The 24,010-nt window shown below is 49.3% G+C and overlaps 6 protein-coding genes across 6 annotated transcripts; 3 read left to right on the top strand and 3 right to left on the bottom strand.

The window, feature by feature from the left end:
• Positions 1-453: 453 nt before the first annotated feature.
• N7447_000497 (BAG family molecular chaperone regulator) lies at positions 454-1,635 on the bottom strand (the record flags this gene model as incomplete). Its single annotated transcript, XM_057224773.1, has 1 exon — positions 454-1,635. One exon carries the CDS (start codon positions 1,633-1,635, stop codon positions 454-456), a length of 1,182 nt encoding a protein of 393 aa, XP_057088789.1.
• A 4,027-nt stretch (positions 1,636-5,662) lies between these two features.
• N7447_000496 (LMBR1 domain-containing protein) lies at positions 5,663-7,767 on the bottom strand (the record flags this gene model as incomplete). The annotated part of the gene is made up of 2 exons (XM_057224772.1): positions 5,663-7,397; positions 7,460-7,767. The coding sequence occupies 2 exons, from the start codon at positions 7,765-7,767 to the stop codon at positions 5,663-5,665; spliced, it is 2,043 nt and encodes a 680-aa protein (XP_057088788.1).
• A 1,428-nt stretch (positions 7,768-9,195) lies between these two features.
• N7447_000495 (uncharacterized protein) lies at positions 9,196-13,777 on the top strand (the record flags this gene model as incomplete). Its single annotated transcript, XM_057224771.1, has 3 exons — positions 9,196-9,410; positions 9,482-12,380; positions 12,437-13,777. 3 exons carry the CDS (start codon positions 9,196-9,198, stop codon positions 13,775-13,777), a joined length of 4,455 nt encoding a protein of 1,484 aa, XP_057088787.1.
• A 525-nt stretch (positions 13,778-14,302) lies between these two features.
• On the top strand, positions 14,303-15,807 carry N7447_000494 (putative nucleotide-sugar transporter; the record flags this gene model as incomplete). Its single annotated transcript, XM_057224770.1, has 4 exons — positions 14,303-14,386; positions 14,442-14,518; positions 14,590-15,471; positions 15,534-15,807. The coding sequence occupies 4 exons, from the start codon at positions 14,303-14,305 to the stop codon at positions 15,805-15,807; spliced, it is 1,317 nt and encodes a 438-aa protein (XP_057088786.1).
• Positions 15,808-16,474: 667 nt separating this feature from the next.
• Positions 16,475-19,279, bottom strand: N7447_000493 (AP-1 complex subunit gamma; the record flags this gene model as incomplete). Its single annotated transcript, XM_057224769.1, has 5 exons — positions 16,475-16,570; positions 16,644-18,780; positions 18,831-19,019; positions 19,076-19,199; positions 19,270-19,279. 5 exons carry the CDS (start codon positions 19,277-19,279, stop codon positions 16,475-16,477), a joined length of 2,556 nt encoding a protein of 851 aa, XP_057088785.1.
• Positions 19,280-19,965: 686 nt separating this feature from the next.
• Positions 19,966-21,979, top strand: N7447_000492 (putative sterol o-acyltransferase (APE2); the record flags this gene model as incomplete). Its single annotated transcript, XM_057224768.1, has 6 exons — positions 19,966-20,090; positions 20,159-20,602; positions 20,663-21,370; positions 21,431-21,686; positions 21,743-21,784; positions 21,890-21,979. 6 exons carry the CDS (start codon positions 19,966-19,968, stop codon positions 21,977-21,979), a joined length of 1,665 nt encoding a protein of 554 aa, XP_057088784.1.
• Positions 21,980-24,010: the final 2,031 nt, after the last annotated feature.

Here is a 24,010-nt window from a genome sequence, read left to right as displayed (position 1 = left end):
TGAGGATTCTCGCAACGGTAGGCCTGGGCCGTGCGTTGCCCCTGAACCATGTTGATCAACTCGAGATGAATTGATCTAGACAGCGAATGGATTTCTTTGAACTTCGCCCCCACGTATACTTACATAAAAGAAATGGAAGAAAGAGAAGAAAAAAATGTGTGTATACATGTCGGCAAATCATTCTGACAGGTTTAGTCTTTGGGGAAATCGCAAAAGTTGATATATCACAAATACGCCGATGCCTTCCATGCAAAGAAACATCCCGAGGGAGTGGATGGGTCCCAGCAAACGGAAATTTGACCGCTAGAACAGTTCCCCGGTATGAGGTAGATACATGTTGTACATGACTATGTACGGAGTGTGTCGTACTCCGTACGTATGTCAGTAACCCAATTTCAAATCCCCCAAAAGTATGCACAGCGGGGGAGCCGAGTAGGCAACTGGTAAGCTTTGCTACAGTTTTGCAGCTGCATCCAGCTGGTTGAGAGTCGCCTGCGTATCCTTGATGAGGGCCTTGCGTGCACTGCGGGCCATCTCATCGCCATCTGGCTCGATTCCATCTGCCTTGATCTGGATTTGTGCCAGGATCGTCTCGCCCAGTTTCTTATGTTCATAGTCCCGCTTCTTTGGGTCACTAGGCGGGTTCGCAATGTAATCCTCACAAATCGGCTTCATCTCCTGCTCGAACCATTGGGTCAAAGCAGTGACCTGTTCCAGCGGTGTACGCATCAACTTAATGTTGGGCGGAGGTCCGGGGACGCCTGAGTGGCCTGACGATGTAGGCCGTGGTGGTTGAGATGGAGCGGGGGATTCTGGGCGCACGGGCGACTTCTTGCCATTGCGTTTCTTGTTTCTCGATTTCTTGCTCTTTCCACTCGGGGGTGTGGGAGGCGACGATGCTTCTCCCGCACTAATGGGGCGCGGCAGCTGCGGCGGTGTTGGAGCATGCACAGTCACAGGAATGGGTTGTCCGTCGTCAGAGCCATCACTCGGGGATCCCGCTCCTGCTTCAGACACCACGCATAGCACCTCGGAATGCTGCTTGATCCCCTCGGCTTTGCATGTCCGCGCGTTGTTCTTGAGTAGCTTGCCCTTGTACAGGAGCCTCACACAGTCCGGGTGGCCGGCTCCTGTGCTCTTAGCAGCAGCGTCTCGTAGGTCTCCGATGGTCAAGACACCGTCGTCGATCGCGTATGCGCGGAAGCGCAGTGGGTATATGGTACCGCGGTGGCGAAGGGCAATAATATCCGGTTCAGCATCGTCTACTGGTGGGTCTGCGACATCTGCGGGTGTGATGTAGCTGAAGTCCTCATCGCTGACCTGCGGGTTGGATGCGGGAGCGTAGCTCGGCGAGCGCCGTAGCATTCTTAAGGGGTTGCGCCAACTCATCACAATAATGGTGAACAAGCAGATAGTAACAGCTGCGAAGAGGGCGAGGGGTTGGTCGTCAGAGGAAAATGGCAGCCTTTTCGCGAGAGGGCCGAGGGGCGTGTTTGACAGATAAGTGAGAACAGGATTCAGCTGATGGCGGAGGGAACGTAAGTGAAGGGGGGGGATATCGGTTATCTGGTCTATATAGACTGCGCACTTCTCGCCCAAGGTGGACTGAGCGAGGGTCGGGGGCAGTAGAGTCATGGATCTCTGTGGAGGGGAAGAGAGCGCAGGTGGTGGTGAAGTCATGCCCCCAAGTAGTCCGGAATAGGTAGATAAGGCGGAGAGTGCTTTTTTTGCCGTCGCATTGAGCAATTGATGTATTCCCAACGAGGGTGTGTCTGCCTAGTGGATCGTCTGATTTCAAGTCGGTTATGTTGGTGTTGGAATTTTGGTAACATTTGGAATGGTGATAGGTCGACGGATGCCTTGTGTACCTTGGGGCTGCCTAGGAGTGTGGCGATACTTGAGGCCTGAGGCAGATATGTTACATCTGTAGGCCACACTAGTATCCTATCTATGGTGATATATTTACCATGGTTCAGGGTATTTAAGTGCCTTTTTTGGATATCTCAGGACACCTCCTCATTCGTTGTAATATGGAGGCTCTGTCGCGACGTTGAGTAACCCAAATTGACCTCGATCGGCGTGTATGTGCAAAAACGCGGGATCTTACAGCTCTCCACCTTTTGTGGTATGTGGTAAGATATCGACTATATAAGATAAAATGTTTTGGCTAGCCAACTATTTGGGTATGAAGAAAAATTCAAAGTAGACAGTAAAAAGTAGACAGTAAACTATTAAAGTGTATAGCGGCTCATGATATAGAGAAATAGGCTTATATATCTATTTATCTCCGATCCTTACATCACAAGCCTTCGTGGTCTAGTTGGTTATGACGTCGGTCTCATATCCTTCCGACTTTGGTAACAAAGTTTCATATGACATTCTTGGTAACAAGATTGACATCCGAAGGTCTCCAGTTCGAACCTGGACGAGGGCATTTCTTTTTTTTCTCTTTTTTTTGTTTTTTTGTTTCCAACAGCATATCCACTCACTTGAATATACCCCTCCCCCGGTTTGGAGATAAATGCTGCTGCTGCCGTTTCGATGTCGCCTAAATATCTCGCTATTCGCTATCAACCGTTCCCTTGGGAAAACGTCCACAGTGCTAAAGCCACCGATTTTGTACTCAACTATATCCAAGTTAGGTGGGTTTGGCATCTTATAACTACTTGCCTGGTTCTACCATACACGTTACCTATTCGTCCTAAACACTGCGTCGTGCTATGTATGGATCATGTATTTGCATGAAAATTGTACCCTCTGCTAGTTACGCACCCACTAGACAGACTGTTTATATGTTGTGGTGAATCTAGCTCGCAGGGATATATATATGTACACCTATATAGATGTATAGATGTGATCCAATCGAAATGTAGCATAGGCCCGATACACATAACAATGGCCCAAAGGAAGCCCAATACACCAGGTGTGAACTCATCGAAGCACCCACGTGGATATGGCCCCTATAATTCACGGAAAATGAGCAACAACGGAACAAGGAGATGACAGAGCAATATAACAAACTAACTCCATATCCCCTGTCTGATATGAAGATCATTGAACTTTCAAGTCGAGGTAAAGCTTCCCAATAGAGCAAAGTTATATATATTGCATGAATGTGAATGTCTAAACAAGGTATCCTGTATGTAGGTACATCGAACCCTGGAAAGTCGACAGTCTGATGCGTGCTGTCACTCGACACCCCGATATAGCTAGCCCGAGCGAGATCTCGCCACCGAGGCCCGGGATATAGTAGTAGTCGTAGATACCAAGCCGAAGTGTGCGTTATCCCAACAGTCATGAGGTGGCGTTTTTACATGTACAACCCAGTTCGTCAGTATATATTACTTGGCCCATTCCGGGTCCCATCATTGTTCTTCATGAGACATCCATCGTCTCGTCTAGTCTCAACCCTCCCCGCCGCCCAGAGTTCCATTAATAGTATCAGAGCTCCAACGACAATCATATCAAGGCCAATCACGATATCTTTCAAATATCTAGGCACACCCTAGATTCGAATCTGAATTGCCTATACCCCTTGACCTGGGTTCTGTATATGCATGCAATTAATATATGAGCCCATATAGCAGAAAAGACATATCCCCGTCATCGCTGATGATGTCAATCACTCCAGTCTCTCCATATATAATGGCCTACTGTATTATATATTATACCCGATAGCGTGGGTGAGCCATGCTCGGAGGCTATGTCGGGTTATACACATAACTTGCACCCAGCATTTTGTGGTCATAGCAAATATCCGTGCTCTTCCCCTGTTCACCCTACCTTCCGGTGGATCATCTGCAACTCTATACCATATGTCACAGGTGGGTATTTGTGTGCATTGTACTATTTGGTGGTTAGTAGGACATCGGGGGATATAGAACCTTCGATTATATGTGTATTATAGCCGTAAATCTTCCGTCCTTTATAGGGTGACCGTTAAACACATAGTGTAGCGATTTGTGTCCATCTAGGTCTGTATAATGCTAGCCTACGTATTAGAGTATTATTACTAGATGAAGGTCTATCACTGAGTAGGGCGACTACGGGTAAGAGATATAAGAGCGGCAAGAATAAGAGCCAACCCTGGGATAGTCCTATGGCTTTCTGGGCTCTCTGATGATACAACTACCCTGGTTGGTTGTATCTTGGCTCTCTTGGTTAAATCAGTGGCCTTGTTGTGTCGAAGTGGTCATGGTATTGGGCATATATATATTAATTGGTTCTCGTCGAGCAGTATTGTTTCGGTTAGAATATTAAGACCGGATTTATGATTTATGGATTAATCAATGGAAATACGTCTTATCTGCAGCTAGGTTTAGTTCCGAGGGTCACTCGGTAGACAATTGGTAGCTCCTATACGGTGTCACGCCGGTCGCTATTGTGCACGCATATTAGGCGTGTTGGCTTGGAGTGGTCATTTTGGCAGAATGAGTACACCATGGGCATACACCCTTCCTGTTCTGGGTTGGCATGTCCTAACTTGCTCGTTATATAAAACCAAACACTAGAAAATGTATGCGAATTCCCAACACTAGACAATATATAATACCAACGGATGCTGTGATACACCACATAAATAGTCGATAATTCGTTTGTCATAACAAGCTCACTAAACAGTATGCACTAGGTAACTAATGTAATCGGTAAATCTCTAATAAAAAATAGCTAAATTCGAGAAGAATACCGATCATTTGCGGCCTGGCTCACAGCATTAGTTCATAGTGCCATTAATTTGCGAATATTTCATCACAGCACAAGTGGCTCAGTGGTTGCCTTCGTGGTCTAGTTGGTTATGACGTCGGTCTCATATCCTTCCAACTTTGGTAACAAAGTTTCATATGACATTCTTGGTAACAAGATTGACATCCGAAGGTCTCCAGTTCGAACCTGGACGAGGGCATTCTTTTTTTTTCTCTTCTCTCTTTCTCACTCCCATACAGAGGAGCCGGTTATATTCGTCCAATTAACTGCATAGGTCTTGGGGGGTTTTTTTTTAGGAGTTAATTATTCATACATTCGTATACAACACCCTCGAGGACTGAAGATGTAAACAAGGAAAACTAATACAATCAATCCAAAGAGAATGAGTTAAATACCAGGACCCCTGAAACATGTATGTAACCACCCAATCTACATATAGTTATATGTATTTGTATAGTTGAAATTGGAAACAAGTACTACCTAAATACATGTAGTAAGCTTAGCGAGACGCTTTTCTATGCCAAGGACTGTTCGGTCTTCATTGGTTTTCGGGAAAACCATCGATAGACGTCAAAATATCATTATCATTTGATCATAGCACAAGTGGTTGCCTTCGTGGTCTAGTTGGTTATGACGTCGGTCTCATATCCTTCCAACCTTGGTAACAAGGTTTCATATGACATTCTTGGTAACAAGATTGACATCCGAAGGTCTCCAGTTCGAACCTGGACGAGGGCATTTCTTTTTTTCTCTCTATTTTTCTCTTTTTTTTGTATTTCTCTCACGGAGAGAGAGGCCAAATAAGGTAATGGAAGGCTGCTTGTCAAATTATAAAATGTTCAATTGGAACTGGTGTATCCAAGCAACCGAGAAAACAGAATTGAGTTTATGTACAAGCAAAACGACGTATATTACACTGTCCAGCAGTTGAAGAGACCTAAACACTTCAATGGAGTGTTCAACCTAGGCGCAGACGACCAGGCACTGCCCGACCCCCAAATAGTGCCGAACCTTCTTCTGTGGTATTATTATCACCCGACATCCAGCGTGGAAGTCGGAACGGCTCACCCTGGAACCACTGAGGAGTTTTCGTAGTATCAAATGTGTTTTTGACGCGATGCGCAAAGGACTGGAAGAAGTTCTCATCTTCCTCACCCTCGCCTTCTACAATGGTAGGCGCAGAAACTGTCCTCTGAGAATGCTGAGAGCCCTCCGCAACCGGGACACGCAGTCGGGAAGAGCCAGGAGAACCTTCATCTTCACGATCCGACGCCCAAGTCGAGCGACTACCACGGGAGGACACTGCCAGAGAACCGAAGCCATTCAATTCTCGTTCAATGAGGTCGCGACCTTCACGCCAGCCACCCATGCCATACCCTGCAGGGTTGTTTTCAACATCGTGAATATCGTCATCCTCTGCAAGGCCGCACCCGAAGATGTTCTTGATACGCCCGTACAGGTTGAACAGTGTTGCACATATAGGCAGAAGGATGAGGATCGGGAAGAGGAAATCAAACCCTTTTCCTAGGGGCGTCAGGTTGATGAGTTTACCAAGGAATTCATAGAAAGTGGTACTTCGCCGAAATTCTTTCGGCAAGAAGGTCAAGAAGTTGTAGGCAATTGGTACCGTCAGCCGAGCCACGAGACCAGCGTACCAACAGGCACTCTCGCCATAGGTATTACGGCGGACAAGTGCGCGGTTTCCCCACACCTTGACATCGCTAACGCCAACAAGAGCCGCCGAACACATGTACAATAGCCAGGCAGAGGCTGTGAGCTGACCACCGAAGCCAACTGGGTTCTTTTCCCAGTTGGGGACAACGGTCAAACTGACGGCGGAGAGATGGGGCGCCAAAGACTTGATCAGTTCTGACCAAACAATGCAAGCTGAGGCCACTGCGAAGAACGCGCCAAATGCCAGCCTGACCGAGGGAATGACGTTGGAATACAGCTGATACCGCATGTACGGGTTGAGCAATTTCACACGAGGGATCCAGGATGACCTCCGTGGGGCTGGTGCAAATTCGAGCTTCTTTGAAGCTGCGGAATTTATGATGGCTTGGAGATCGGCTGATAACTGGACCAGGCGATCCCACTCATCCACAAATCGGGCCTTCATGTGCCGAGCACGCTGAAGCCGCCGCGTAAGGTCGGCCAGATAGCGTTCCGTGATCACAGAAGGTATTGTAGCGGATGTATCCGGGGACTCGAGGATCGGGACCCGCACGTCAGGTTGGCCGTGTCCTTCCCGAAGTTCTTCAATCCACTCCTGAAAGTCACGGGCAGTTCCTGTCTTACGGCGCTGAAGTTGAGAAACCTGACCATTGAGATTCGCCAACTCATTGACTGAGTCCACCAGGCGATCGTGCACCTTGGGCGCATGTGCCTGGATTCTGCGTAGCCGACCGCTCACATTGGAGTTTCGGAGCAGGTTTCGCGGGATCGAAACAAGACCGTGACCCATGAGATAAATGGCAAGGACGAGACCCCACACATATGCCAATGCCATGATGAGACCTTTGATGGATCTGAATTCGAAACCGTTCGAGATCGAGACGTAAATCAACCCCACCAGAGCACATGCAAGGACAATTAACTGGTATTTGGCGTTTGACCGAAGAGAGTACATAAGCCGGCCTTTTGGCTCACGGTAGCCCGAGTCGACGTATTCACCGAGTAATGGGAGGATGACCCTGTAAGAGAGACAAGAATGAGTGACAGCCCTTGGCCGAGTCGAAGAACGCGGGACACTTACCAGGTGAGAACGAAGATTAGCCAGTAGGCAATGCGCCAGCATACCAGAACCATTCGCTCCGGTAGCCAGATTGCTTTGGGGCCAGATCCATCTCGCGAACTCGATGCCAAATCGATGGGGACAAGGAGCACAACACTGGCGGGCAGAGCCAGAGCCAGGAATATGGGGACACTTAAATACGCGGGGGTGGCGCGGAGGGTGAGAAAGCGTCGCAGGAGAAGTAACACAAGTGCGGAGATGAGGAACAGGGCAAATGCGAAAAAGACGTTCGAGCCCACCGAGACGGGCGACACAGATACGGAGAACATGCTGAAGAAACAGCGAAAGCCAAGGACGAGAAAAGAATAAAGATTCAGCTGCTGTTCATGGCTAGATATCTAGGGCGCATATGAAAGAAGCGGACGTTGACGAAAGGTAGAAAGAAGTGTATATATAGAACAGACCTGGGGGGGGGGATTGACGTTTTGGGGCCAGGAGAGTGGCTGACTTAAGCTCTGACTAACTGTGTCAACTGGAGTACTGTAAGTACTGGAGACTTTACTTTGGTCGTGTGCTCAAGTGTATAGTGGAGTACCTGGTACCAGCCACAGCCTCGTTGACATTCTGACCAATTGGTCCCTCCGGATCAGGTCAGGGCCAGAACGCCTTGTCGATCTTGATGGGAACTGATTTCTTTTCCCTTTTTTTTTTTTTTGCTTTTGGGCAAAGATTTACTAGCAGATAAAAGCCGGTTCAATTTTTGTAAGGATATTATGTACTACGTATGTAAAATATTCTATACTCCGTATACACCTGTGGGTGCATGAATCGGGCATTGTTTTAAGATCCACACCATGACGACGTGTTTTGAGCTTCTTAAACGGCCTTAGAGGGATCGTCAGGATTTGCAGTGTAATGATAGTACATGTAAAAATACGCGACAGCACCTCGGGGTGACCTCTCCAAGCAGTGGAAATACACGCAAAACCACAAGTACCTTACATCTAGCCTTGTGACCCCCCCAGTAACATCACAATACCGAATAAATACCAGCCTATTGATACGCGCCCATTGATCCCATTCTTCTTACAACATAATCAAAACCCTCAATGGGATGAATAAAGTCCTTCCTTTGATTTCATTTTGTCACTTCTCATTCATTTATAACCTAAACCATACATAATAAATATCCACCCCCGCCACTTCTTTGCCTCCAACTCCAACTCAAGATCTGTGCCCTCTCTTTGTTTCAGTGTTCTGACTCTCGGTAAATACCTTGTCTTCTCTCCTACCAAATCTTGTCATTGTACAGAGAGGACAGCAATTGAGGCCCGGTGCGACTTGAGAGCTGCATAATCCCTGTCACGGATCCAATCCACTCTACAACTGCTCTCATTCGTCCCAAGCAACAATCAGGTGCTGGCCAGCGAATTGAATCCATCTAACGCTGGTGCCCGAACGCCTTGCTTTCCTCGTTGTGTTGGTCGGTGTTGGTTCCCTCCAGTCCCTCCTGTCCTCCGTTTCGTTCATTTCCCACCCATCCCCACCCTCCCTGATCGACTCGAATCACGGTTCCACACCAGCACCTGCTTACCTTTTTTTTTTCTCCCTCCCGCTGATCACTCGTGTTGAACTTCCTTGTGTCTTCATCACTAACCTTGCGACATCTCACAGTTGCGTGTATTCCAGCGAATGCTAACCGTCAAGAAGCCTCTTCGTGGATTTCCCATTAATCCTCCATTGATGGGGTGTCCGCTATGAATCCCGGAGAGTTCCCCAACCCGGGCGCGGGGCCTGGCCGGCCAGCCCCGAACACCGCGATGAGGATGAACCCAAACATGCAGGTCCCAAAGAATGACAGTGTGCAATCCATGATGACATACGTTGCGCAAATGTTGCAAAACCAGGGACCATATGGAGGTTGGAAGTCGGAAGTTCTAATCAAGACTCGGGCGACGAATGTTTATCAAATGTAAGTTGCATTTTCTGCGAAACTTGCTTTGCGCTTTTGGTCTTGTCTGGTCTAACGTCTACGTGAATTAGGATCACCTCCCTCCGTTTGATCCAGCCTCGCATCGACCTCCACCAAGCGGCCCAGGCGGCCATGAGTTTCGAATTGAAAGCATTTACCAAAGCCAACGAGAAGAGCGAATATGAGAAGGAATGCACTGAGAAGCTTCTTCACATTAGAAACACCCGAGAGAGACAGGCCGCAGTTGCTTACCAAAGCGGAATGATGCCCCAGACGGGTGCTGGACAAAATCAGATCCCAGGCGCTTATCCACAACACATCAATCAGAGCATGCAGGCATCCCCGGTTTCTGGCCAACAACAGATGGCAATGGGAATGAATGGGCAGAACCAGCAGGCAGCAATGCAGCAGCGACAGCAACAGCAGTCGCAGGCGATTCTCCAACAGCAGCAGCAACAACAACAACAGCAGCAGCAGCAGCAGCAGCAACAACAACAACAACAACAACAGCGGCCCCAACAGCGCCCTGGCAATGGTATCCCGATGGTTGACGACCTCAGCACGCTTTCAGCCCAGGATCTTGACAACGTCTCTCGACTAGCAAACGAGATGTTGAACAAAACCAGCCCGGAAGATATGGAGAAGATCAAATTGAACCTGTCAAACATGACGCCCGAGCAGCGGCAATACCTGGCACGGAAAAACCTTGAGCCAATGACTTATTTTTTCCGCTCTCAGGCCCTCAATCAGATCAGACGCCATCGTCGCGCTCGTCTGGAAATGGGGGGACGTGCTCCGAATGCCGGGGTGGATGCGAATGGTAACATGATTGGCGACCCCATGATGAATTCTCAGCACCAACGGCAGATGCTTCAAAATATGTTAAACCTTCAACGCAATTCCGCATTTCCCGGAAATCCCGGTCAGACGATGGAACCCCCAAACTTCATTGGCAATGTGGAAAACATCCAAGGCCAACAAGCAGATGGCCTGCGCTCACAGGAGGCCGGTCAACTAGTCGTTCCTGCAAGCTCTTCCCAAATGAACCAGCCCCCGTTTCCGAATAATAACAATAATATGTTCCCACAGCAGATGGGTCAGAATGGCCAGGCGAATATGAACGCCAATAACCCCAACGCCCAGGCTCAGTTCCTTGCCCAGCAGCATCTGCAGGGTGGGTCCAATACCCCCCAGGATCGAATGCAGTTCCAGGCACAACAGTCTCAGGCTCAGGCGCGTGCACAAGCGGCCCAGAAGGCTCAGATGGCGATGTCGGGCCATGGTGGCCAAGTAACCCCCCAACCACAACCGCAACTGAACGGACAGAGCCCCGTTATGCCAATGCTGAATCAACCCATGGCTCCGGGTCAGATGTCTCCGGTCCAGGTGCCCGCTCAAGCCCGACCACCGTCTCGACCTGCGAACATGGGCCAGCATCCAGCTGGCGTTGCAGGACAGGCTGGGATGCAAGGTCCGCCCCAAATTCCTTCCAACATCCCGCCCCACATCCAGGAACAACTCGCTCGCATGCCTCCTGAACAGGCTCGGGCCTTTATCATGCAGCAACGTCGTGCCGCTCTCAACAACATGGCTCGGGCCAACCCCGGCCAGCAGCCGCAACTCCAACCAGGCCAGGCCCAATCAATGATGAATAACCAGATGGGCAACGCCATGATGAGAGGCTCGATGGGAGGCCCACAGGATTTGAACTCGGGGGGGATACCCCAAGGCCAGCAAATAACTATGCAGCAACGCCAACAACGCCAGAATGAGGTTTATAAGCTCCAATTGCTGCGGCAGCAAAACAACGGCGTGGAGATGACTCCTGAGCAGGCCAAGCAAATGGACCGCGTTTCTTTCCCACCGTCAATTCTGAACATGAATGGCACCTCGATGCAAGTTCCTAACAACGTTAAATCATGGGGACAACTTAAGCAATGGGCAAACTCGAACCCTCAAGTTGCAAGCCCCAACGACCTCCCGCGCCTCATGATGCTCCAGAAGCTTCATCTTGGTCAACTGATTTCAGCTTCCACGAATCAAGTAAGAGACCAAAATGGGCAGGGTCCAGCGGCAACTCCATTCCAAAACACTCAGGCGCCGTTTACGAATGCTCCAGGGTTCCCTCCTGGTCAACAACCCACTGCTATCAACATGGCAGCGATGCGGCCAATCTCCGCCCAGGATATCCAAATGGCTCGTCAAAAGCTTGGACCCCAGGCATCAAACTTGACCGACGAGCAGATTCAAAAGCTTTTGTACCAAAACCGTCAAAAGCAGATGATGCAGGCTGCACAGAATCGAGCAATGCAACTTGAAGGAAACACGCAGCCTGGTCAGCTAAGCCAACCGGCGGCGCAACCGCCGATTCCTGCAGCACAGCCGGGCCCGCAAATCAAGCCACAGCATGCCCAACCCCCGCAATCGACTTCTCAAGCGGCGAACGCAAAAACCCAAACTGGAGCCGTGGCCAAAGGTGCTAAGGGTGCTACCGGGAAGCAGCCCTCGAAGAAGAGACCTAGCACTGATGACACAACAGAAGCCCGAGTCACAGCTACACCCCAGATGAGCCAGCCTGTGGCTGTTCCAGGCGCCCCAGGGACAGCCCCCCAACGGCCAGGTCTCCCCTTCACGCCGGAACAGCTTGCACAAATGACTCCTCAACAGCGAGCCCAGGTTGAAGCACACATGCGGAGGCAACAGTCCCAAAGTCGCGGTCAGGTACTTAGCAGAGCTGCCGCCGAAGAGGCATGGAACAGGAATCTACCACCACAGGTTATGGAGGTTTATAATGACATCGCCAAAAACGCTCCACCCGCAAAGCCCTTGCCTGTCTCGCCAGAGCAGAAAGCTGCCATGACCAAACAACTGCGTGAAGCTCTGGATGTTCTCGGCCGCTTGGATGCCCTCGTGCAATGGTTTGCAAAGATGCAAGGCCAGGAGAAGAATGTGAAGAATCTTCTTGCCATGGTAAGCTCTCCTTTGATAATACCTAAGCGTTTGTTTACTAATCTGATCTTACTTAGCGTATTCAATTGATGAGACAGTTCAAGCCCTCGCAGGATTGGGTTGTGAATGAACATTTCACAGTCACTCCCGATTATCTCAATGGTGCCATCCTTTTCATGCGGAAGTTGTTCGCAGTAATGATTTCCCGCATGCAACAAGGTCAACGTCCTAACGCCCCCCAGCCCCCTGGCTCCAACGCCCAGGCAATGCAAGGCAACATGCCAGCACTGAACGCGACCAACCTGCAGCAATTGCAGGCACAGGAAGAAGCTCTACAACGAGCCCGGCGCGCCTCTAGCCAGTCTGTTGTAAATGCCCCAGCTGCACCTTTCGCGGCTCCGTCTCCCAGGGGCGTCCCTCAGTATGCCCCAGGCGGACTTGCCCCCGAGAATCTCAAACTGCCTCCTCCAAAAAAGCGAAAGCAGTCTCATGGCGTGGCATCATCCCCGATTCAAGCAACTGCAGCTTCTGGCGCAGCAGCAAAATACAACAAAGCGGTGGCAGACGCCACCTCCAATGCGGCAGCCATGGCAGGTGCTTTCAAATGCAGTGTCGTTGAGTGTCAACACCACTACCAAGGATTCCATACGCAAGCCGTCTTGGACAAGCATATTGAAGAAAGTCATCAACCCGAGGAGGAAGAGACGATCGAGGATTATCTCAAATATTACCATGAAAGTCTCTCGATGGGGCTTGGACTGAACCCCAATGATAGTCTGGAAGACCAGCATATGGCCACACTCGGATCAGTGCCACCCTCCACCAAGCTTAGTGCAGCAGCTTCTCCCGCGAAACAAAATATTGCTACCCCTCTCATTGGCAACAACACTCCCATGGCCAGGGTCACTAGCCAATTCGGAGCTAAGACCGCGTCTCCTGCTGCATCAACTCAGCTGCTCACTCCGCAGTTGTCATCTGTCAAGGGAACGAAGCCTGCCGGTAAGGACGAAAAGAAGGATGTTATCAAATTGGAGGATAGCGATACAAAAGATCCATGGGCAGAGTGTCCTACCTCGCTTGACACAATTCATGATACCTTTTCAAACCTCGCGAGCAAGGATCTGCCTCACCTGGGCTATGATTCGCTTGAGGACTTTGATATCAACGAGGCCACTCCGGTGGATGATGACTGGGCTGTCTTTGCTAGTCTGACTCCTCCAGATGAGGCCGAGGAAGCTGCTTTCTTTGAGAAGTTTTACGAACCTTGGGACGACGAGTCCATTGCATTGGCTGCGGCGAGGATCCGCATCCCGCCTGAGATTCAGGTCAAGGGCAAAGGACCTATGGGACAGCTTGAAGTTGACTGGGATGCTGTTGCGCGCTATGAGAGAGAAGGCATCCCCATTCGCATGACTTGAAAGTGCCTGGTTTGTATTGAGAGCATGTACACACCGCTAGTCCTACATGAAGGACTGAGATTATGAAACATTTTATTTCGGCGGGTTCGTTTCTAGCGTATATATGGTTCAGGAGCGATGTGCTTGTACACTACGCGGGACTCCTGGTTAATTTCTTGTGACCTTTTGGGATCAACCATCAACCTTTTGGGATTCTAATTATTTTTGGACTCTGTCCATTGGCCTCAGCGATGGCGTTTGGAGGAAAATCCAGGATTAGGTTCTTAACTGGATTATTTATTCATTTGGAATACACAAATTTTTTTTTTTTTTGGAAATCTTGGAGTTTACCAACGTAACATTTGAGAGCTAGAGGTCATGGAGCCCAAGGGGGTGCGGAGTACCTTGCTCCTCGAGGTACCGTGACTGTTATCTGCCCTCCGATAAGCTCATATCCGCTTTGTCCACGGGTATCTCCTCACTTGGCCTTTGATCACTTCACCTTTGGATCTTCACACTTGGAACTCTTATCAACAGTGGGACACGATGGCAAACGATGCCCTCATTCCCTTCCTGGTCACGATGATGCTCGTGACCGGGGTGTGCAACACCATTCTCAATAAGTATCAGGTGCGTCCCTCGATTCAGAACTACAAACACGAACTAATTAGCCCATCTTAAATAGGATATGCAATGTGTGCGGAACTGCGATTCCCCAGATCCTAGTCAGCGGAAGCTGTTCGAACAGCCAGTCATTCAAACGTAGGTTTTGTCTGTCTATGAGACAGCTTTGCAACACTCGCGATCAATGCTGACACCAGGCGGTAACACAGAGCCGTAATGTTTATGGGTGAAATGGGCTGTTGGCTAGTTGTCGGCTTAACCTTCCTCTACCGCCAATACATCGCACCGCGCCTATCCAGTGATCCCTCACCCCTCCTAACTGGCGGATATCACCCAATAAACGGCGACGATGCAGACATCGATGAAGATGACCACACAGTTGATGGACTCGACGACGATAACAGACACCCTAAGCCCCTATCCGAAAATGATAGCCGCATCCCACTCCGGGGATGGAAGATCTTACTTCTTGCAGCGCCGTCGAGCTGCGATATCGCCGGCACAACCCTCATGAACGTGGGTCTTCTCTTTGTGGCAGCGAGTATCTACCAGATGACCCGAGGTGCCCTTGTGCTTTTCGTAGGTCTATTCAGTGTCCTCTTCCTCCGCCGCAGGCTCCGGCTATACCAGTGGAGTGCCCTCTTCATTGTCGTCCTAGGTGTGGCTATTGTGGGTCTTTCTGGAGCACTATTCAGTGGTGAGTCAGGCCACGATATCAACCAGAATAGGAGTGCTAGCGATGTGGCCTCGCATGCTCTTATGCAGGCACGTGATGTCGCTCGTACCCCCGAGGCCGTCCAGGCTATCATTGGCGTGCTGCTTATTGCTGCAGCGCAGATCTTCACAGCAACACAGTTTGTGCTAGAGGAGTGGATTCTGGAGAACTATGCCATGGATCCGATCCAGGTCGTGGGCTGGGAAGGCGTGTTCGGCTTTTTGGTCACTGTCGTCGGCATCGCGATCATGTATCTCATTGTTGGCCGGACTGATGCCGGCCGATATGGCTACTTTGATATCAAGGAGGGATTGCACGAGGTCTTTAATAACCGTAGTGTTGCTATATCCAGCTTGTTTATCATGATCAGTATCGGGTATGTTTTTATCTTGCTTCTCAACTCCCTGTTCTCACCCTCCTCTCTAACGTTAGTTCCAGTGGCTTCAACTTCTTCGGTCTGTCTGTCACCCGCACTGTATCCGCCACCTCTCGTAGCACAATCGACACCTGCCGCACGCTCTTCATCTGGCTTGTTTCGCTTGGACTCGGCTGGGAGACCTTCAAATGGCTCCAAGTTGTCGGCTTCGCCCTTCTTGTCTATGGAACTTTCCTGTTCAATGATATCATCCGCCCTCCGCTCAAGGCTTGTTTGCCCCGCGACAGCAGAGAGGGAGAGGTGCTGCTCCCCGAAGGCCCCATTGAGCACATCTGATTAGCTTGGCTACTTGTTTTGGACTTGCTCTTCATATTATATACCATTATGGTGTCTCGGTATATTACGCTTCTGCCTTAGATTGGGCTCATGCCATGGATTTTGGATAAATCATACGACCTTTTGCATTCTTTTGTTTCCTGCGATGGAGTTATCTCTTTTGTGTTTGGGAATTATATAGTGACCTTCGATCTTTCTTTGCGGAGGCTGCAGTTGATCTGAATCCTCTTTTGAAGTTATAGAGCCTTGATTTTTGTCGCCTATTGCATTTCAGTTTATGTTTTTGGATTTATTCTGCGTTATAGATAGGTGTGACAATACACTTTGACATATACTAGTAGTATCTAATGGGTACATGTAGGAACGCACTACTGGTACAACTCTCATATGGGCTATTGACTACATGGTCTTGATATAATACTCCCTGCACTTTCTTATACGCTAAAACTTTCACCTGAAGCATGTACAAGAAGAACAACCTCCCCCCTTCCAAGTAGTGAAACGAAGTACAAGAGAAAAGGAAATCAATGGCAAAACAAAGGTCTAGATAGATAGTAAAAGCGAAAAGGTGCAGAAAACTAGGGAGTATAGAACTGGATTTGACTGTTCATGGGAAAATTAAACATTCGTTCGGATGAGCTTTTAGCATCACTGCCACCGACCTGATTCACGGCTCGGACCAGTCCACTTGGTCGGTGACGGGGTCTCCACCGTCGCGGGCGGAAGTGACACGAAGACGGAGGCGAAGTTTGGCAGGAAGGGCCTAGAAGTTATAGGTTAGTTTGAGATTCAAAAGCAAATAAATGTGTAAGATTGGAAAGAGAAACTGGACATACCCCATTCAGAGCGGTCACACGCATTGATTGTGTGCCCTCGTCGCCAGCCTCTAGATCAGCCTTGCTGATTGCGCTCAGCTGCAACCGCTGACTCTTCGGCACGGCAGCTTGCAAGCCGACGCTGGTGAATCGGTCGAAGTTGGAGTCATTGCGGAAGCGTGCTAGTATCTGGGCGTTGTTGCCGCTTCGCTGAACCTGCAAGGTAAGGACGAGGCCGTCCTTGTTGAGCGCGGTGTGTGCAGGGGTTGAAGCAGTGACAGGTGCGGGAGAGGTGGAGGGCGAAGGCGCAGAGGCACCCATGCCTCCTGCACCCAGCAGATCCATCGAGGCGGACGCGGGTTGTGTGGGTTGAGGGGATGGCGAAGGACCGTTGGAGCCAAACAGGTCCATGATGGCGCTGTTCGGGTTCTTTTGGCCAGCAGGCCCCGGCGAGGGAGACGACATGCCCGAGTCTCCGCCAAGAATGTCTGCCAGCAGATCGGCGGTGTTCGATCCGTTCGAGGTAGGGCTCGCAACAGGGGCGTCGGACCCACCAACCAAGTCAAGGAGCAGGTCATGCTCTGCAGGTTTGGCGACCTTCGTCGTCGACTTGCCACGGAGAACCTTGCTCTGGCGTTTCTTAGCAGCAGGAGTAGCGCCTAGTACCCGTTGTTCCTCACGGATCTCAGGCGCGGGCATCCGCTCGAGCACGCCGCGGCGGATTTGATCGTAGCCGAAAAGGTTGGTGTATTCAACGGCACGCTGTTGAATTTCTACACTCAGGTCCGCAGTTCGGCTGGAAAGCAAGCGGCGTAGGCGTTCAATTTGAGCGGGATCCGACATGCGCACAGTAAGCTTCATGGATGCAGTGATGATGTATTCGACAGCAATCTGGGAGGCATAGGTGCTGTTGAGAATGTTGGTGAAGAGATCGACAATATCACTCTCCCGAACCTCCTTGACTAGTTCCTCTTCCTCGTACTGGCCACCCTGAAGTAGGCTGTCGGCATATTCACCAATAGTCCACGTCGCAGCCAGTGTGAGACCCTCTTGCGAGATATCTTCCTTCAATGACGAGTAGAGCTTTTGTACCGCATAGGTCTGCAGATCAGGGGTAGTCGCAATGAGACGGACGAATGAGGACAGTATCTGTTCTTTGACGTAGTTCCCAGCCAGCTTGAGAACCCGCAGAATAGTGTCCATGTGCCAGCGCTTGTTGGGTGCGAAACGATCGGCGGCGATGCCTATCTGTGTCGTCATCACGGACTTGAATTCGTTGTCGGCCACCTCCAGGAAGGCTAGCAATTCACGTACCAGCACCCGCACATTATCTTCGTTGATCAACATGAAGCTGAGATCGAGCGCTCGCCGGCGAATGCTAATATCAGGATCCCGCAGGCATTCCAAGATCGTGTTGCGATGTCTCTGCACTGCATTTGGTTCAATTGCAACAACCTTATTCAGGGTGTTCAGCGCAACGTAACGGATATTATTGTCCTTGTTAGCCAGGAATTTGCCGAGAATGTTGACGCCTAGCACCCTCAAACCAGAGTCGGCTTCAATATCCAGAATCGTAAGAACAGCCTCATATAGAATAGAGTTGCCGACGTTCTTTGAGGAATCTGTATTGGTGGCCACCTGGGCCAGGATGTCGTTGATCAATTCACTGGTGGCCACATCTCCCCGACCCAATACACGCAAGAACCGGAGGATCTTGACTTGGAGGAAAGGATCTGTGATACCGGATACATCATGCTCGGGAGCATACCCGGAGGTTGTCAACCCCTTCAAAGCGCGAACCAATCCTCCAGCCAACGGCCGGAACATCTCGATCACGCCCACGGGTCCTCCTTCCTCTTCCTCCTCTTCTTCCGCCTCACATAGATCAATCGCTAGTGTCAGCCCACAGAGAAGAACGCCATGGTTCCGGTCCGACAACAGGTTCTTCGCTTTCTCAAGGAAGTGCTCGTACAGGTCTGGAACCTTGCGACATATCCGCATGGCACAGATCGCTGCTTTCCGTCGAATATAGGGGTTGGCGGTCGACATAAGGGCTTCGACTTCGGGGAACAGATCACGAGACATTTCAACCGAGGCAATGTTTCCGAGTGTGCAGAGAGCGAGACCGACGATATATTGGTTGGAGTGGTTAAGGTCACTGCATTTTAATTAGCACAGAGTCAGCCAGTCTATTACAGCGGGACTTACTTTTTCAAAGAATTGGTCACAAGTGTCAGCACTTCTTGGTTCTCATCTAGCAACAGCATGGTCCCCAGATACCCCAACCGCTTGTCAGCGAACCGGTGTGAGGCAAGTAGTTTCAGACATTCGATTTGGCCGAAGTGAGTCCGTTCTCCGAGGGTGAACAGATACAAGAGTTTGGCGACATTATTTCTCCTAGCAATTGTTAGAGGTCGATCAAGTAGTCGATTGAGGTAGATGTTGGAGCTAACCGGATGCCGGAGTCATGACTCTCTTCTCGAAACGAGGCGCGAATAGCGGCGCTTTCTTTTTGGATGACTGCACGCTCATCGGCGATGGTCTTCGCCGATCGGACATTACGGATAAATTGCTTGACTGTAAATAAATTGGATTGCGTGTTCAGAATGCATTTCAGGGGAGAGGAGGGGCGGCGGGCAGCACTCACGGGAAGACATGGCGGCCAGAGGGACCCCCGACGGGGCGAGGAAGAGATATATTCAATGGAGAAGAAGGGGTAAAGTCAGGCGCAAGAAGGTAAACCAAGCACCGTGCTCATAAAACCAATGAAACGAAGAAGTGTCAAGGCTGTTGGTCTGGAGGTCTGGACTGTTGTATTATTGATTCCTCATGGCAGTCGACCTGGCATCTTGGCATGGGGCACTAGTATGGAAGAGGACTAGCTTGGCTACCCTGAATCACCTGACTCTTTGATACCAATTCAGCTCACCGCCTTTGAATAGACACCTGACCTCGGCAGTATGACATAGGTGGCAGATTTGCCTGGAAATTACAAGTTCCGAGGAACAATACAGGCACATAACACATATAACATCGAAAGGATCTATAATACCTGCAAGTGAAAAAACAAATTAGATTATACAAACATGATAAATATGAACTTCGACATTAAACAACAATTCAACAGTTTGCCTTTTGAATACATATTGTCTATGTAGTTCTGTAAGCTGTATAACGTCTATCGGTACTATAAAGGCAGTCTGACGTAGTGACCCGTGGTTTCGAGTTTCGAGCGAGTCCAAACAAAACCAAACAGACCTCGGGAGCTGACCACACATAAGTTTTCATCTCTCGGTGTCTTCAATGTGCAAACCCCCTGATTCTGCCATTGTGTCCATTTAGGATGTCTAGCGCCGTCTCCCAGAATGAATCTGCAACTCTCCGGCCGCGCGCCCTGCCGATACAGCCTGATGTGAAGTCCGACATGGCTCTCCCCCTTCCAGTGGATAAGCTCGCCCAGGATACAAGGTAATTTGCCCTCAGTTTGCATCAGATTGGATCCAGGGCAATAGCTAATCTGCTTGTCGCATTCGCAGTGGCCGCTCTACTCCTATTTCCGAAGATGCTCCCCCATCAGCACATTCGATCTCATCTGCGAGGAAGCAAGTCCGCGCTCGAAATCGCCTATTTTATACTATAGACTACGTGCCCCGCGTGTCGCATTTTGATCCCGATAGCGACTATCACAATTTCCGAGGGTTTTTTACTCTCTTTTGGATTGGATTGGCCATCATGGTCGGGACCAGCGTCTTGCGCAATATCAAGGATACCGGATACCCTTTACAGGTACGCGTTTGGACTCTCTTGACGGCCAATGTGTGGGGAATGGGGCTCAGTGATGCGGCCATGGTGATGAGCTCAGGACTTGTCCTGCCTATGCACAGGCTGTGGCGGGGTGGTCCACAGTGGCTGCGATGGTCACGCGGGGGAATGATCTTACAGAGCTTGGGTGAGGCATTATGGTTGGTTCTATGGATAAAGTGAGTTCGTGGCATGTTTGAAGACTGGAACTCGGAGGATGGCTGACATAACGAAAACAGCTGGCCCTTTATGATGCAGTGGACCTGGACTGCGCAGGTGTTCTTCACGCTGCACACTCTGACCATTCTAATGAAACTGCATTCATATGCTTTCTATAATGGACATCTCAGTGAGACGGAGCGCCACCTTGCCTCCCTTGATAAGCCAGGCTCAAAGTCACCCGAGCCCCCGACTGCCATTCATTACCCGGAGGTACACCGACGTCGGCCGTCAATGAAGCAACATGACGAAGATCAGCCGGGAGAACCATTGGAGAGGCTGCGCGAAGATCTGGCCACGGAGTTGACCTCCCCACTAGGGAACATCTCATACCCGCAGAACCTGCGTGTTGGGAACTATGTTGACTTCCTCTTTTGCCCGACCCTTTGCTATGAGCTAGAGTATCCCCGCCGACTGGAGCGACGCTGGTCAGAAATTGGCTGGAAGGCCGCTGCTGTATTTGGTTGCATCTTCCTGCTCACCCTGACGAGCGAGGAATTCATCGTCCCCGTGTTGGCAGAGGCCAGCGCCCAACTCCGTCTTTTCTCCAACACCACAGACAAGGCTCTCATCCTGGCCGAAACTATTAGCATGCTCCTCTTTCCCTTCATGATCATCTTCTTGCTGGTGTTCCTCGTCATCTTCGAATATGTGCTGGGTGCGTTTGCAGAAATGACTCGGTTCGCTGATCGTCATTTCTATGCAGACTGGTGGAACTCCTGTGACTGGTAAGCTGAAATTGCTTTTCTATGCATTTAAGGTGATTCGATTAACCAAGTTTCACGTAGGATGGAATTTTCCCGCGAGTGGAACGTTCCTGTCCATCACTTCCTCTTCCGCCACGTTTACTGGCCCGCCCGATCTAACTTCTCCCAGCCTGTGGCTATGGTTATCACATTCCTCGTCAGCTCTATCTTCCACGAGCTAGTCATGAGTTGCATCACCAAGAAGCTTCGGGGATACGGCTTCCTGGCTATGATGCTTCAGTTGCCTATTGTTGCGATTCAAAAGTCTCGCTTTTTCCGTGGCCGAACAATCTTAAATGTAACCTTCTATCTGTTGCTTTGATAATTTGCGGTTCTCACTGACTTCCTTCCTAGAATGCCTTCTTCTGGTTTTCAATGATCTTGGGTCTGTCTATGGTAAGCTCTACATCTTCACTTTGAACTATATAACATCACAGTATATTTGGCTCTAACCATGATTTCTCCTTAGATGTGTGCATTCTATGTTCTAGTTTAGAACAGATACTTGACGCGCATGCGCCTATACACGGCAAGCTAGCAAGGAGTAAATTAGGCCAAGGAAAGCATGGGACCCTAACGGCTTGCTATTAATATACGATATCTTACTAGGTGTCTCCCGCTCTTGTACATAAACTCGGTTATCTTTATATCCGTAGTAGTGTGTTATGATATTGATATTACCTGGAATGAAGTATACCACTTAGGCACTTGTTTGTACCGCTGCAAAATAGAAAATCCAGCCGTTCATGTGGCCTTTGGACTTTACGAAACAGGACTTGGATAACCTTAACATCTATTTGGTTTGTTAGAGATAACATTGGATATTATTTTTAAAAGCTGGTCATAAGTATATACATTATAGTCTTGTCTGGCTAAATCGAGAAAAATTCGCTGTCAACTGACCTTCGAACAGATGGATGCTCGGTTATGAGAATATGTTGCCATCACCTCAAGCTCTGAAAGCTTCTATGTCAGTAGAAACGGGTTCATGAGATCTAGTATGCATTGGATAAGTGAATCTATTCTTGTAACTTGTTGCCTCAAAATATGGAATATGAAGCCAAGGTTGCCTATACACCTAGGAGGAGAAATGTCTTTACGAAAAATGCCACTGAACCAGACCAGTCTACTGCGACTCACAAATACGCTTAATATAGTCAACTGTCTCAAATTCCGACGTTTAAGGAACATTGGGTTATTGATATTTAGGTTTAAATGTAGCCCGCATGGCTCAATGCCGACACTCAGCTTAGCAGAGCGGAGCGTTGACGGCCATGTAACCAAAATGGAAGTGTTGTTAGATTTTACGACGAGAAATGAGATGGTCTGAAACAGGGAAGTTAGATAGTATTCAGTGCAACCAAGTGACGAGGTGACCCGGAATATATCTTTGGTAGGTTCATGAGTGGATCAGAGATGGGCATGGCATATAGTCTAATATGCTGCATCTCGCTTCGCTCGATGCCTGGCAAAACTTTCTATTTTAGAAAGTTCCAGAATTTAACATGTGTTTTTGTCCACATATAAAAATTGGAAGCTTTCGATAATAGAAAGCTAGGTACTTCAACATGGTAGAATTGCCGTAGTTTTACATTGTGTATCTAACACCCTGCAAGTGAGTCTTGAGGAACGCTGTTAACTTTGATTTAGTCAGATCATGGACACTCTGCTATTCCATAGCACGCACACATGTCACGATAAGGAATATGCCATAGAGTGGCCTCCAGTAGGGCCTTCATATCCCCTTGGTCGGCCAGTGACGTGGAATCGAGTAGTTGCAATCTTTGAAAATACCCCATCGGAGTCGGATACAACGAAGCGAAGAGGAATATCGAGAGGTCCTCAATGATGGTCCCGAGATCGTGCCTTCCCAAACCGTCTGTTTTCCTCAGTGAGACTGAGAATACCTATAAATGACTCCCATTTACTTTTTTCCTCTTTTCTTCTTTGCCTAACCCTTAACCCCCCTTTCCATTTGTTTTGCTTGCTCCCAATGTGCTTTACCCACGGCTTATGTGCTGGATGAAACCCTTCGCAAAAAAACGTGTTTCGGTACTAACGAGAAGGACAGGCCGAAAAAGTGTGGGCCTAGCGTCTTTTCTGTAACCCGCCCTAGTTACATACGCTATATACGCTGTGTCCATGGGTGGGATATCTTGTCTCTCCCGTGAGACCGTTATTTGAGAGGTTTCTCTGCCCTTAAGAGATCTGCTAAAGATACTCAGCCATATCAAGGTTTGCCTGTATTTGACCCAGAGAAACATTTTCTATGATCAGGACTTTATTTAAGGTGGAGAGTCGCATCGACGGTACTCCTTAGTACATCCGAAATCGCGGGGGATCTACAGATACCCGTCGAACCCACAGTGGCGTATTATGTATCGTGGCGTATGCCCGTGCGCAAGTGTTAACTCGAGGGACTACTGGTCCATCCTCCTGGGATCCCGAAGTTGAGACGTGCTGATACCGCTCTTACATATGGATCGGGGCAACGAAGGAACATGGATGAAGACAGTTCATGGGGCCCACTTCCGGGACACACGGTCTATAGATCAACTGCCTCTTTGACGTGCGTCCTCAATAGCCCTACGACATTAGGTTGCGTCCGTTTTATCCCATGAG

Source organism: Penicillium robsamsonii (genome assembly GCF_028829455.1).
Source record: "Penicillium robsamsonii strain IBT 29466 chromosome Unknown utg000001l_segment0_segment0, whole genome shotgun sequence".
Lineage (NCBI taxonomy): Eukaryota > Fungi > Ascomycota > Eurotiomycetes > Eurotiales > Aspergillaceae > Penicillium > Penicillium robsamsonii.
The sequence above is the reverse complement of the archived record's forward strand: the minus strand, read 5'-3'. Positions and strand labels throughout refer to the sequence as shown.